Source organism: Moschus berezovskii, chromosome 21 (assembly GCF_049115385.1).
Source record: "Moschus berezovskii isolate FMDL1 chromosome 21, NW_MosBer_1.0, whole genome shotgun sequence".
Taxonomy (NCBI): Eukaryota; Metazoa; Chordata; class Mammalia; order Artiodactyla; family Moschidae; genus Moschus; species Moschus berezovskii.
Window position 1 is genome coordinate 39,291,368 of NC_142480.1, and position 15,591 is coordinate 39,306,958.

The following is a 15,591-nucleotide window of genomic DNA, read 5'->3' on the forward strand; positions in this document are numbered from 1 at the left end:
CTTTGCGACCCCATGGACTGTAGCCCTCCAGGCTCCTCTGTCCATGGAATTCTCCAGGGGAGAATAGTGGAGTGGGTTGCCATGCCCTCCTCCAGCGGATCTTCCCGACCCAGGGATGGAAGGCAGAAAAATGGCAGCCCTCTCCCTCGTTGAAGGCAGATTCTTTACCATCTAAGCCACCAATGTGTGTACACACAGATATTTAAAGGTTAAAAATTATAGCAGCAACTCCCATATTGGGTTCCATGCTAATGTCCCGTGAGCAGTGTTCCAAGAGGGATTGAGAAACACTGCCTTTTTCTCTGGAAAATGAAGAAGAAAAGGATTCAAGAGAAACAGGCTACAGTCTCTGTTCTGAGTCTAAGTAAAGTGGTGCTCCAGACAGTCCTGGTTCTCCCCTTCCTCCGAGGTGCCACTCCAGCCCCCTTCTTCCAAGAAACCATTAGGCAACTCCTCCTACATGTAAGTAGTAGAATCTTTGAGAAAGAGCCGAAGTTCCCATCAGCAAAGTAGGGTTCTGGATTGCAGAGGTGTGATAAGTCAGGTAAAGTTGTCCTCGTTTACAAACAGCTGGTGACACCTGGGCCTTAGGTGTCTGCCCATCAGGGTGTGAACTCTTTGAAAGTGAAAGTATTAGTTGCTCAGTCGTGTCCGACTCTGCAATCCTGTGGACTGTAACTCATCAGACTCCTCTGTCCGTGGAATTCTCCAGGCAAGAATACTGGAGTGGGTTGTCATTTCCTTCTCCAGGGGATCTTCCCCACCCAGGGATCAAACCCAGGGTCTCCTGCATTGCAGGCAGATTCTTTCCCATCTGAGTCATCCCGGGTGAGCTCTTTAGGGTCACCTTAAACTGGTCATCTAAATTGGGCCTCACCTATGCCCACCCAGCTAACTCTGGCCTGGCTTTGCCAAGAACCCCTGTGGCTAGGATGGTAGGGAGAGGTGCCCAAGAAGCCAGGCAAGCAATGCAAATGAGGGCAGGGGCAATGGTGGGGGCCATGGGAAGGCAGAGAGTGTAAGTTCCACTTAAAAAGGGGGGAAGTTGCTAAGCCAACTCTTGCCCTATAAGAGATGCCAGGTTTTCCCCATTTTTCTAAGGAAATAGAAATGCAGATTTTCATATGAATTCTGATTTTTCGAATGTTAGTTGGTGACTGTGGATTATTGTCCCTTTGCATGTTGGAATCCATTCTCCTCTTGGCTGTGTCCTAGGAGGGTAACTCTTGTGGGCAGTACCCTCCTCCCCCTGACCTGCCCACTCTTTTGCCTTCTAGATTCCAGATGGGTTTGGCCAGTGGACAGAATAAGTATATCAGAGATTGAAAGTTGAGTGGTCAGTATATTTAACCCCCTTGTTCCAAGCCAGAGACTCTCCCCCACCCTCTCAACCCCCCTCTACCCACATACTGGGGCTTTGGCAGTGACCACATTCTTCTGTGTACTCCACAACTCTTGCACGTAGTGGTCTCTCTTCCAGGCTCTTGTGGTCTGATGACCCCTCTGTCCGTCTCTCTAGGGGAGTATACCAGCTCCCTACTGCTGGTCTCTGAGTACCTCCCCATCCTTTCTCTTCACCCCATCCATGTAAAGGCCTGTGTAAATAGTCCCTTCATTCTGAGCTCTCCTCAATTAACCCTTTCGAATATGCCCTCCCTTTCCTGCTGGGAACCACCAATGTATCAACTAATTCAATTAAAACACCAGCAGAGTGAGGTCTAAGCACACCTGGATCTTCAGCGTGAATCCTTTCAGAGGGAGCCCAGCTCGCCTCCCAGCTCGGCACCAGGGCAGCAGGTGGAAGCTGAAAGCCCCTACGCAGACCAATGCAGGGCTCGGGTCACCGTTATCACCAAGACCTTTGTAGAAACTGAAGAGGCAATCCAAAGAAGGAGAAAGCCTTGAGGTGTGTACACCCAGTTTAATGACTGATGAAACCATACAGATGCCAAACTATGGAGCGCCAGGGACACAGAGGCACAAAGCCTTGGGGAAAACACTACAGCATTACTTGGGGGACATCAGGATCACCTAACGTTAATACCGGGGAAGAGGAGGTTTGCTGGCGGCTCAGAACTATGACATTCCTTGGGGGAACATGCATCCCACCCCCAAGCTGGAGCAAGCTGGCCGCCTTCATTCCCGAACATAAATCCTCGTGCAGACCACGTCATCGGCGCCGAACGTCTGCAGGGAAGGAAAACCAATCAGTGCAGATGCCTGTGCAAAAATGTTTAAAGCATATCGCTAATAAGGCCACTTACTGCCCTGTTAAAAACTCTTTGTAACAGACATTCAATTTCCTGTGCTATGTGTTCATGCTCAGCGCTAAGGATTTTTTTTTCCTCCCTTGAGCTCTGCACTGGCAGAGAGGCAAGTAGGGTATAGAATTATATTGTGTGCAGTTTTCCTTTGCTTCTGGAACCTGGGATTGCTGACATAAAAAATGCAAGTTTCCTGGCTTTGGTTTTTTAAATTAAACTGAAGCAGGGTGGTGGTATGTCATACTGGACATTTCTGAAGTGGTTCTGTCTCTTTTCAAGTGATTTCAAGAGAGCAGTGGGCCCGGGCCACTGAGCCCTGGGATCCAGTAATGAACAGTCAGGTGGGATATCCTTGGAAAGGATGTAGAAATGCCTTCTAGGAAGCAGCTGTCCATCCTTAGAGACACCTGAGATGTTGTGTCAGTAATACTCAAGGAACCTATGAGCTAGAAATGTGATCTTGGCTGCAAGAGCATGGCATAGTCCTCCAGACCTCCGCCTGCAACTCACAGCCAGGTGAGCTGTGATACCACTCTGGTCTCTTGGACAATTTGGAGATGGAGCGGGAGGGAGTTGAGGGAAGGAATGCAATTGAACAAGATGATCCCACAGTTCTTTCAGCTACAGTTTTATGACTCTTTGTTTGTTTGCTGTGGAGAGGGCACAAATTATTCCACAAATGGAGGAGGACCATTTTCTTCTGGCCTCTGAAAAGATTTCCCTGTAAGTAAGCTGCCTCAACTCTTCCAAAAACTAGCAATTACTCACAGGCCTGCTCTCCTGGGTGTCTCACAGATAACTGGGACAGAAAAAGCAATATATACATTAAAAAAAAAATTTAAGACAAACAGGATGTCCCCAGTCTGTCAACTGACATAGGTATGTTTGTTTGCAGACATACATTTTTCTGTGGGAGAGTCCCTATCTTTCAAATTGTCAAAAGGGTCTTAGGTTAAAAACCCTGAACTAAGCGCATGAATGGGCTTCCCTGGTGGCTCAGTGGTAAAAAAACAATCCTCCTGCAATGCAGGATCCACTGGAGACATGGGTTCCATACCTGGGTCGGGAAGATCCCCTGGAAGAGGGCATGGCAACCCACTCCAGTATTCTTGCCTGGAGAATCCCATCGACAGAGGAGCCTGGTGGGCTACACAGTCCATGGGGTCACAAAAGGTCGGACACGACTGAAGCAACTTAGCACACATGCATGCAAGAGCTTGAACATACTTGTATTTTCCCCTGGGTCGCTCAGTTGGTCATGAGAGGCTCTCAGAGAACATGAGCTGGGACATTATTCTAACGTGTGTTTCAGGGATATACTAGTCATTAGTGATTATGAAGGAATCAAATGCTCATCACCAGCCTAAATAGGCTGCTGATCCTACCGGCACAGCTGTATCTGCTCTGGACACCTTCCTGGTCTTCCTCCCTCTCCTCATTAGTGAGGAATTAGCAGATGATGCTGGGTGCTGGGGGAGGGTGAGGCAGGGGTTCCCATGGAAATTCACCTCTCAAATGTCCAGACCTCTCAGAACCATGTCAGTTTTCCAAAACTCTTCCAGCTCTGTGGCCATGGAGTGTCAAAGTTTGGGGATTGGACTCTTTATCTGTGCTGGAATGATCGACACCTCATCCAGGCCATCAAATGGCTTCACGAAACAAGAAGAAATGACTACATTTTCAACCACGTTCGAATGTCCTTCTCAGCCCGCAAACTATTATGAGAGGTTCCTGAAAGAAACTCTCCGTACAATGTTCCAGAGTGGTTTAAGGGACTTCACTCAGTTTTCAAAAGAAGGCAAGTTACAGCCCGGGGTTGCTGGGAGAGCTTATTTCAAGTTAACCAGAATAAATTGTCTCTTGTTTATAGAGACGGCATCTCCCTACATTTGGATTTATTAATGATAATAACCCTTGGAACAAAAGCCCATATTTTAGATCCCAAATGCCAAGAATTAATGTTCCCTTTGAGGCTCGTATGTATGCATGTATATGTCTGCTGAGCCAGGGAGAGAAGCACGCGTGGAGATGCAGCGGGGGAGTTGGAAGCAGGGGAAATCTCCTAACAGAATCAAGTCAGTGTGTGGGCTGCTCAGATACTACAGACAGTAATAAAATCACACTTTCTCACCAAGCACACCGAGCCTGCTTAACCCTCAGCTACCCTCAAGATCTCTAAAAATCATCTCCCTCTTTGCTATCCCTGGTCCCAATGAGTATGTCCCTTTTTCTCTTAAATTTCCATGTCTCGGCCTCAAATTGCTCCTCCAACCCCAGGATGTATTCCTGCCCTGGAAACAACATTAACCAGGTTGCAAATGAAGCCAGTCCTTTCTGTGAAAGGAGGAAGTCTGGGAAATCATCTCAGGGAAGGACAAGAAGGCAAGAGTGAGATCAAGCAGCCTCCACTGAAGTAACAGAAACAGCTCAACTGAGGGTCTTCCTACAGAATAAACATGTAATTTCAGGGCTGAGAGGGACCTGGGTGGGGGGAACCAGGCTTTAGTCCAAACCCTCATTTTAGAGCTTGGGGAGGGAAGGGCCAGGCCCGGGTCACACAGTGAGTCCTGTCCTAGCATTTCTTGCCACCTCCTTTCCCGACATTTCAGGGTGACGCTCATTAAGACGGGGCAAGCAGGCAGTCTTAGAGGGGAGATGTTAACAACAGGCCTGATGGAGAACAAAGGATATCATTTCCTGGTTACCCACAACAGCTTTCCCCTTTTCTAGTGTGGGGGTGGGGTGGGGGTGGTTGCGGGGAGTGAAGAGGCAGACGGGGAAGGCTGTTGTCAGAAAAGCTTGGTCTGTTCTGAAACACAAAGGGAGCATAACAGGGAGCCGTCCTTCACTCCTGCCCCCGCCCTTTGCTCCCCTAAATAAAGGGGAAGGAGGTGTGTGATTTAACTACAGAGGTTTCTAACTTGGCCTCAGCAGGTATATTTTGTATGGTCAGGGATGTTTAAAATACTTCAATCTGATTCCCTGATTACCCTCTCCAGTTAACCCTCAGACTGTCTTAAATTAGCATTTCTAGTCTGTCTCCCGGAAAGCCGTTGGAGTCTGTAAGTCGGGGGAAGGGGGGGGCAGTAGAAAGACTTCCAGTGTAGGGGAACTGAAATTTCTGAAATCTTTCCTAGGCAGCCAAGTGGAGAATGGTGAGGTGAGGAAAACCCCTTCTGCAGAGCGAACTCTGGGACCTTGCAGAGCCCACGCACACTGAGCCGAACTGGAGGGGAGGTTGGCTTAAGCAAGTCAGCAAGTCACCGCCGGGGTGTGTGGGTTTGGATAGTGGCCGGCAGCACAGCATGTCTCTAGTCCCTGCTCTGCCCCCTGAGCCACTCCGCTCTCCTGCCAACCATCTAACAGTGATTTCCTTTGGCCTAAACTGTCATCTCGAGCTTTCCTGCTCACATTTTAAGCCAGGGCATTGAGTGTCTCTCCCTGAATGGGCAAGTGAGGACGACGTTGGTGGGGCTCCACTGCGGGCAGCAGCTGGAAACCTGCGAGCTCCTTTCAGGGTTGGGTGTGGGGGGAGTCTCACTCACCAGGATGAGTTCGTCGTTGGCCAGCTCGCGGGTCCAGTAGGTTTTGGGGCCGTCCCCCTCCAGGAGAGTTTGTGTGCAGTGGATCTTGTTCTCATTCTCCCAAGTGGGTAAGCTCTGCGGGTAGGAAGACCATTAGTGACATTAATTACAGACTTGGCAGTGGGGAGCAGAGACAACAATGAGCACGGGAGAATAATTGCTGTGCAGAGAAGCAACACATGGTCCCTGTCAGCAGCGCACAGAACCTTCTCTGCTGTGCCTTATCAAGCCCAAATTCAGAGGGCTGACCACAGATTTTATGGGAGTATAAATATACCTTATATCACACACACACACACACAGAAGCAGCAAAGCCTCAGGCATGCCTTACATCTTCAGGGAAAAAAAACTGAGAGCATACAATGATTCATTTACGTCAAAATGGACTCCCCCTTCAAGCAATTTGGCTGCTGAAGGCAAAAAGCTTCACAACGGAAATATAAAATTTTAGAACAGTTAAGACACCATATTTGTGACCACATCTAGTCAGCAAATCAGGAGCTGTTCCTTGCACGGATTTGGGGATAATGCCTCTCTTTCTGTTTGCACTCAGCAGACGCAATACACAGCCTGCTCTGAGAATCCTGAGTTTCTCTGACTCTGAGAATAAAAACACTGCCCCTTCCCAGGTTACATCTCTCTAGAAAAAAAAATTTTTTTTTATTAAGATCTGAAGGTCTTCATGCTGTCAGAGGTAGGAGGCAAAGAAGGGATTCCCCTGTAGTTTTCCCCAGTGTCTGCATGAAGCAAAATGCTATACAGTTGGGCGAGGCGGCTGTACTGAATGTGCACACACTGGCTTTTTAACTAACACATGGGACACGTTCACTAGGCTGGGTGCGGATGGATAAAGCCCCGCTCCCCAGGCTGTCTTGTGAACCTTTGATTTCTGATCAGAATTACTGTCTCCAGCAGTACTCACTGTTGGATGTAGCCAAACTGAGTCCTGCCTATACTGCCAGGCCTTTTACCTTAGGCTCCCAGACCTTCCCTCTATGCTGAAGAGATGTTCTGCTCTTTTGTTTTTGCAAACAGAGCAGTGGTTGAGGGCTTGGGTCATGCCAGCTCCAAGCCCAGATATCATTTTCAGGCTGTGCTAACTCTAGGGGTCAGATATTGCTTCGAGGGCCAGGGTGCTTCTGGGGGGGCTGTGTCTCTCTGTCCTCCCAAACCCGGTGCCCAGAGAGTCTCACTCTAGATCAGACAGGTGTGGCTCCGGAAAGGTGAAAAACAATTTCTCACTCTCTGGGATGCTATGAGTTTTTCTTTTTTCAAACCTTGGGGGAGAGGAGGGAGACATTTTGTCACTTTTTAAATAAGTGGTAGCATCAGCGATTGTTTTTCCATCTGTCCTCAAAATACAAGGGTAGCCAACCCTCCATTCTATTCCAGAGACCAACCGAATGCGACTTTGCCCATCTAAAAAAGGAATTTACAACCCCTTGCTTCAGTCCACCGATTCATCCCTGGGACCGATAAACGGACAGAAACAGAATTCTTGCCCCTGAGGACTAAAAGAGGGCACTCAGTCCATTTTCCGGGCAGAATCTGCCTTGCTTTTGGAAATATTTCGTCTTTTTCTTTAAGGAACCTAACTGAGGGTGGGCAGGAGAGGTACCGGGGCCATCAAGACTGCTGAAACTGGATCCAGAGCATTCCCAAGGGCCCAGGGACCTGGGAGGGCGGGACGCAAGAGCTGCGGCTCCACCTGCGACAGGAAACGTGGCAGCCGCACGGCCGGGCAACCCGGCCCAGCCGCCTCCTCCTCCCCAGCCGCCTGCACTCGCGCGAGGATCGCTGCAAAATGCCGCAGAAACCCCTGCAGGGAACGCGGTGTAACCCAAAGCCCGCGCTTTAAACGCGGCTGTTAGCACCCCGGGAGGCAATTTAGGGATGAGGTTGGGAGGGGCTGGGGTGGGACTTTGTCCTGAGCCCACGGCAACGCGTTGCATAGATCCTCTGGGCAAACAGCCGGTGCTCACGCCCTGCAAGGAAGGCGCGCCACAGGCTGCAAAAGGAGACGGGGGTCTCATCTGGCTGCAGCGGTTCCTGGGTACGGAGCAGGGATCCGGGAACGCTGCCCAGACTCTGAGATCTCACCCTGCACTTGCGTCCGTCTACGGTCTCCTCCTCAAAGCCTTCTCCGACCTTGAAGTTGATCTCGGTCGTGCGCACCGTGGTGGACGTCTTGATGTAGAACTGATCCCCGTCCTGGCGGATCTCCACGTGCGGCTTGGACGCAGCCGCCACGGCCACTTTCCTCAGCATGGCGTTCACACCTGCCCCGGGAAGAACAGGGGCGACCCGGGTTCGGGTCACGGGGCCTCGCCACCCGCCCATTGTCCCAGAACTGGCCCGGCATTTCCCAAACCCTCTGACTATAGAAGGGACACTTACAAATGAACCATTCCTCCCCCTGCTCTCGCCCTGATTTTCAAGATGAGAAACAGCCTCAGAGAGGGTAAATGGTTTTCCTTCGGTAGCACGTGGTAGGGCCTGGTCTCAAAATGAGTCCCCAAATTTAAAGTCCCTGACCCTCCCAGAATTTTAGTAATAATCTCTCCTCGCGATGATCTAACGAGAGATAAAGGCCGAGCCGTCGGGGAAAGCGCCAAGGATCCAGCAAACGTTCGCTGGATGAGTGGATGCCGGGCTCTCCTCGCCACTTCTAGATGGGATGCTCCTTGGAATTCGCCCCGATCTAAGGCACCCAGGACTCCCTCCTGCCTGGTATTGGTCCCTAAAGCCGACTCCCCGCGGGCCCCGGGGCGCCTCCGGCCGCTACTCTCCGTCGGGGCGCGCTGCCCGGGCCAGCTTACCCAGCGCCTTGAGCAGCTCGTCGAAATTCTCGCTGCTGCGCATCTTCCAGGTGCCGGCGAAGTTGGGCATGGTGGCGGCGGCGGGAAGGCGGCGGCAGGCACGGACAGCTGCGGCGCAGCGGGCACACTCCAAGCTGCAAAGGCGGAGACTGCAGCTCTGCGCCCAGCCCCACGCGCCTTGAGTCACCGGGAGAGCGCCCCCAACCCCCTCGCCGCTCCAAGCCCCGCCCCGCTGGTCCCGCCCCACTGCCCCCCGCGGCCCCTACCCAGCGTGAGCCCCTCTCCCGGCCCTACTGTGCAAGCTTGGCGGTCTGTCTCTTGGCGGTCCATTCACCAGGGGTGCAAGCTTGGTACCAGCTCTCCTACAACTCTGGGCGGGGGGCGTCTCTGCCACCCCCAGGCCACTCACATCCTTCTTTAAAGTGGGTGGTGGGAGAGGGTTAGATGTAACAGAATTGGCCTAGAGGAGAAAACTGTTGAAGCTCGGCGGTGGGGCTTGGCGAAATCATTATACCACTCTCTCTACTTTCGTATATGTTTGAGAATATACATAATATAAAGTTAAAATAAGTGGGTAGTAGGCCCACCAGGGGATGACAGCCACCCTGTCCCCACTCCCAGGCATGCCTTCTGGATACGCCCCGTAGGTCGCCTCCACTCCCAGTCCTGGATCCTATTCCGCAACCACCGCCAACCCACCTAACTTCCGCACCACCAGCAGCAGGACCACGGAAGGAAGTGGCGGAAAAGCCTCAAACCACTCCAGCACCGCCCGGCACTGCTGCGCGGAACCCAGGATCGCGCGAGATTGTGGGTCCTCCACGTTGGCGTGGCGGTAGAGAGCCCAGGCCGCTGCACCCCTGTGGGTAGCTCAGAGAAGAGTGGACTGAATAAGCTCCAGAACCCTGGATATCAGCGGCCTGTTTTGCAAAAAAGTGCAAAACACTTGCTGGCAGGCTGGGAGGGCCGTGGAGGAAATCACCTCTTTTCTCCCTTTGATCCGAAATATGGCCCAGACCTAACGCCCCCTCACTGCCTCCGCTACGAAAGTACAAACATTTCACCACAGCTCTTAGAGCTTTGCACGCAGACCCTAAAATTCCCTTCCAGTCTCTTCCCACTCTTCCTTCTGCCGTCAGTATGCACCCCAGGATTCTGGGACCTGCCAGGCATCTTCCCAACTTGAATGCACCTGCTGTGCAACCGTCGGGGAAAGCCCTTTTCCTCCTCGGGTAAATAAAATTTTGCCCACTCATGGAAATCCACCTTTATGTCATTTCTTTTGAAATTCAGTTTCCTAATCAAATATGATGATTTTTTTCTGAACCCGCTGAATTCTGTGTTTGGTTCTGCTCTTCTTTAAGTTTTAATCCTGCTATTAAACTGAACTCCTGGAGGGCAGTGATTGAGCCTTTGTCAACTTGTCCTCTCTTCCACAGGCTTAGCCAGGTGGGGCTCAGTCAATACGCATTGATCTGAGGAGGGTGTATGTACCCTGCAGTCCAGAGGTAGTGTGGGGGTGAAGATTCCCAAAGGGACTGCAGGAATTGAGTGCCTGCTGAACAGGGCTCTGGACCTCTGCGGGTGCCTGGGGCTGGGGTCCTGCTCTCAGGCCCTGAGGAGCTGCCCTAGAAAGCAGCTGAGGACAGGAGAGGGGAGAGGGGCTGTCCCCAGCTGGGAAAGGGTATGGGCAGAGCCAGCTTTCATGGACGTGAGACCTGTGTAATCACACAGAGCCATGCATTTAGGAGGGCCTGGTGTTTCATTGCTCTCCTACCGCCATCTTGAAATTATTAACCACTTTTGGGCAAGGGGTCCTGTATTTTCATGTTGTACCGGATCCACAAATTATGTACCTGATCCTGAGTGTGGGAGGCAGAGGCTAGGGCTGCCACAGAATCAAGCCCACTTTATGGAGGGTCTGGTGTCTGCACAGTGAGGGGGCAAAGTGGGGGTGCTATCCAACTAACGCAGACCGCTGCCCCCATCCAGCTCTCCTCCCCAACATGACCTCTGCCATCTTCAGACCAGTCTGGGGAAGGGTTGAAGCAGGACAGTGGAGGGCAGTAAAGTTGGGCCACAGGGAAGGCCTTGAAGTGACTGGCAGGTATTGCAGCAAAGGCACTCAGTGGGCAAAGAGGAGAAAAGGAAAAGAGACAGGATGGGGAAGTCGTGGTGCATTGCTCAGGCACTGAGCAAGGGTGGGAGAGGGTCCAGGAAGAGGAGGGGACTGCTAGTTCAGAGAGCAAGTTGGTCCTGGGGTCTTGTGAACCCACTGTCCTTGTTAATGAAGTTCAGAGGTGGCCAGGGCAGATAGAAGGAGCTAAGACTTCTCAGATGCCCCAAACCTTATCAGAGGGCACATGGAGAGGGGGAATGCAGCTCGCTCTCTGACCTGGCTACTAGGGGAATGTCAGAGCCTGGGGGGCAGCACAAACCCCACGAAGGTGATATTTCTGGGAACCCAGCCTGAGAATCTAGAGCAGAGTCCCTGCTAAGAAGAGGTCAGTTGGTGGCCTGGGCCGAAGGACAGATAGGCAGAATCACCCCGACTCCTCTGGGCCTCTCTGTTCTCTCCCATTCCTTCTCTTATTTCACCCTTCCATCCACTAATCTTTCTGGGTTCAGCTCTGGGGATGGTGACCAATTAAAGTCCAGGCTCTGTCTTAAGAGCCCACCATTTACCTGGGGGGAAAATCCTAGGAAATCTGCGGTCCCCATGTGGGCTAACAGTGCCTGAGGGGCAGACTTTTAGCCCAGCTTGTGTTGAGCCTTAAGAGTCAATCCAGAGGGGCTGAGGGAGTGAGGAGGTCTGATTAGAAAGAGCAACATGTGCAAAGCCAGGAGCTGTAGAACAGGGCTGTGGGTTTGGGGACTAATTATCCTTGGGGGCAGCTGGAGTGCATCATCTGAGGAGAGGGGAGTGAGGCAGGAGGTGAGCAGAAGTGACTCCACTAAGTGCGCGTGGCTGTGAAGTGGGGTTCTTGGAGGGGACATATAGAAGGGTTTTAGGAGAGGTAAGCCATAGTCCTTCCCTGGTGGCTCAGAGGTTAAAGCGTCTGCCTCCAATGAGGGAGACCCAGGTTCGATCCCTGGGTCGGGAAGAACCCCTGGAGAAGGAAACGGTAACCCACTCCAGTATTCTTGCCTGGAGAATCCCATGGATGGATAAGCCTGGTACTCTACAGTCCACGGGGTCGCAAAGAGTCGGACACGACTGAGCGACAGAATGGAACGGAACGAAGCCATAGTCCTATGGCATTTTAGCTTCAGTGTGGAAAACGGATCAGATGGGGCAAGCAGAGGTGCTGTTGGCAGTGGAGATTGGCAGGGGACAAATCAGAGAACAGTGGTTCCTAAATGCCAGTCTGGGACTTGAGCCAGGCATCCCAGCAGGCTGGAGGTGCTTTCTAGGAACTCAGATTCCCAGGCCCAGCCTAGGAGCTTTGGATTCAGTAAGTCAGAGTAGGGCCCCTGGAACTGTGTTTGGCAAGTTTTCTCCTCTGTACAGGCAGGTTGGCTCTGCCATACTGTATGATCGGCTATGCCTGGGAGGGAAGGAGAAGTGGAAGGAAGGGACCAGGTGACCCTAGTGTCTGGGTTGTGCACTTGATGGTCTCATTTGCTGCTGGGGGAGCACACAAGCAGGAGATGAGTCCTTCTCAGGATGTGTTGGCTGTGAGTTGTCTGGCGCATCCAGGATACAGCAGACAGTGGGCAGTGTGGTCCCAGAGTTCCAGAGAGAAGTCTGAGATAAGGCCAGGGGTGTGGGTGGTTGCATGCTGGGGGGCAGTTGAAGACATGAGTGTGGATGAGATGCCCAGGGACAGGGCACACATAAAGAAGAGCAGACGACCAAGGTGGAGCTTGGAGACTCTCAGCGTGTAGGGGGCAGGTGAGCAGGGCAGAGTCAAAGGAAGCGGGAGGAAAAGCAGGGGCTCATGTCCTACCAGCTAGGACATAGCTGTGTACAAAAGAAGGGATGGGCCATCAGTGCCAGCTGCTCCAGGGAGGATGGTGAAGGCAAGGCAGTGAACGCAGGAGTCAGGTAACTCTAGGCGACTGTGGCCAGAGCAGTTTCAGAAGGTGGTGGAATCTGAAAGGCTGAAGTGGCTTGAGTTTGGAATGGAAAGAGTGAAATGGAAATGAAGAAGACAGACTCTTCTTTAGAAAAGTAAGGCTATATGGGGGAGGGGAGAGAGGGATCAGCAGTTATGAGAGGAGGTGGCATTCAAAGGTCTACTGGGAGGGCGGGTTTCGTTTGCATGTTGGATGGAAGAGTTTGATATTTACAGGCTGAAGGTAGAGACTAAAGCAAAGGTGGAAGATATAAGAGAAAGAAGATGGATGCAGGTGGTAAAGGGGAGGGAGGACGAGACGCAGAATGTAGATGGAGATGTCTGCTTTCAGGGGAGGCAGGAGGAAAGGGAACCAGACATGAAGGGAGGTCCTAAGTTCTCTCCTCGCCCCGTAAGTAGGAGATGGTCTTCTGCAAACTTAGAAAAGCCCCTTCTGAAAATGGGAGAGGTGACTCAGGCTGCACAGAAGTGATGCTGGGCACGAGGCAGGGTTCCAATGAGGTCTACAGGACTAGGGTAGAGAGGAATGGAAGGGCTTGAGTTCTGGATGTCCTGTGAAGCTGAAGAACGTGTGTGCTGGGGGAGAGCAAGAAGGTGGGCGTGGTCAGAGAGCAAGATGCTGGAGTGTAGGATGATGAAGTCAGCTTTTAAACTTTTATTTATTTTTGGCTGTAGTGAGTGTTCATTGCTGCTTGTGGGCTTTCTCTAATTATGGTGAGTGGGGGCTACTCTCTTATTGCAAAGGATGGGCTCTAGGGCACGAGAGCTTCAGTAGCTGTGGGGCACAGGCTTAGTTGCTCCATGGCATGTGGGATTGAACCTTTGTTCCCTGCATTGGCAGGTGGATTCTTAATCGTCGGGGAAGTCCTGAAGCCATCCGTGAGATGCTAATATACATTATGATCTTAAAGAGGGGCATTGTGTATAGCATTTCCTGAATCATATGTCTATGAAATATCCTGCAGGACTGGTGTGGCGCTAAACCCACTGGGATCAATTCCACTGAAAACAGTGGGAACCATGGAAGATTTTTAAGGAAAAAGTGACTTGATCAGATTGCATTTTAAACAGATCCCACTGGTGGCCTGTATGGAGGATGAATTGAAGGAGATTGAGAACTAATGCATGGAAACCAGTGAGGAGTTTACTATAACTATCCAGGCAGGAAATAAAGAGGGCTCAAGCCTGAGAAGGGAGTAAATTGAGAAATATTTAGAAAGGTAAATCAGTAGGGTCAGGTGGCTGAAGAAGGATATATTTGTATGGGGTTTTTAGCTTAGAGGTGGCGTAGAAGATGAGAGCCCCAACCCAGACTCTGGTAGATGATTTTCATGGGAAGGATGTTGACTTCCACCTTGGATGATATAAAAGCTTTGAGGCTCATGGGGATGCGCAGATGGAACTGTTAAGAAGTGGAATTCCATAAAACAACAGGAGGGAGCATTTGGGAAGGCCTCTAGGATGAAGAATTCAGTTTGCCATAATGTGGGGGCTCTGGGGTAGAGAGACAGCCTGGCAAGGGATGAAGGTCTGGGTTAAGATGGATCACAATGTTTGAATTTCAGGCTTCAGAGTGCATCTCTGCTGGGGGAGTGGGAGGTTCTGGTGACAAATAAAGGGGCATTGCCCTGCCTGGGTGGCCAAGAAAGGGGGTCAAACTCTGGCTCCTTACTCCTTAGTCCAAGGGGATTCACCTGGCACTGGCAGGTAGACAGAGGTGACTTCTTGGCTGAGCACAGCTACACCCTGCTGGTCAGTTCTTCATTTATGGGATTCTAGCAAATTCCCGTGGAGAAGGAAATGGCAACCCACTCCAGTGTTCTTGCCTGGAGAATCCCAGGGACGGGGGAGCCTGGTGGGCTGCTGTCTATGGGGTTGCACAGAGTCGGACACAACTGAAGTGACTTAGCAGCAGCAGCAAATTCCCAGGGCGCCCTGTGTAAATGTTGCATGCTCACACACACGTATTTACAGTCAGGGTCCTCTTTTTGATTTGATCTTCAAATCTCTAGAGCAAAAAGGCTCTTTTGGAACATAAGACCCACTGGTAGATTCATTCACTCAGCCTTTTTGGAGAGAGTACCGTGGACCAGGCACAGGATTCAGAGGTGAAGAGACAGGTTCCAGAACTCACAGCCTGGTAGGGAAGATAAAAGCACCCAAGAAAGTTTGAGACAATGTGGTAAGTGCTCTGAAGCAGGGAGAGGAGGCACTTTGGGAGCCTAAGTGAGGACATCTCACTTCTAGGGCATCTGAACTTCCCAGAGAAGGTGGCATTCAGCTGAAGCAGGGCTCTGCAGGGTGAAGAGGATTTCAACAGGCAGACAAAGGGGGAAGGACTACAGAAACAGCAGAGGCAAAGGGCTGGAGCCAAGCAGTGCTCTGAGCCCCTTACAGCTCAAATAGGAAACGAGTCTCTCTCCCTCAGAGGCAGATGGCCTCACTTTAGGATCCAGGGGTCCCAGAGTCCAGGTTAAAAGTGGGCATCAGCAGCAGCCTGAAGTTGCATATGCTGTATGGCCAATTACTGGCCCTTCCTCTCTGGTGTAGATTTCTCAGGGGTGGGGCTGGAGCCTGGACCTTCTCTCCGAGACCCTTTTGTTCTCTGGCTGGCAGCCCTTGCCTTTGCAGACCCCGTGTTGCCAGCTCCTCCCAGGCCACTGACCTGCATCCCTGTCGGGGTAGTTCTGCTGAGCTTTGCTACTTTTGCCTGGAATCATGCCAGAGAGCCTCAGCCTCCCAGGGGCCCTGCTGGCCCAGGCCCATGCCCTTAGGCAGGCCGAATTCATGCTGGAAGAATGGAGGTCAGAGTTCAGCCCCCCAAAGCTGGGGACCCTGACAGGGT

At 51.6% G+C, this 15,591-nt stretch overlaps 1 protein-coding gene across 1 annotated transcript; it reads right to left on the reverse strand.

Moving 5' to 3' along the window:
* Positions 1–1,901: 1,901 nt before the first annotated feature.
* CRABP1 (cellular retinoic acid binding protein 1) lies at positions 1,902–8,770 on the reverse strand. The gene is made up of 4 exons (XM_055417599.2): positions 8,668–8,770; positions 7,949–8,127; positions 5,810–5,923; positions 1,902–2,187 (listed from the first exon to the last, which is right to left on the reverse strand). The coding sequence occupies exons 1-4, from the start codon at positions 8,735–8,737 to the stop codon at positions 2,137–2,139; spliced, it is 414 nt and encodes a 137-aa protein (XP_055273574.1). The 5' UTR covers positions 8,738–8,770; the 3' UTR covers positions 1,902–2,136.
* Positions 8,771–15,591: the final 6,821 nt, after the last annotated feature.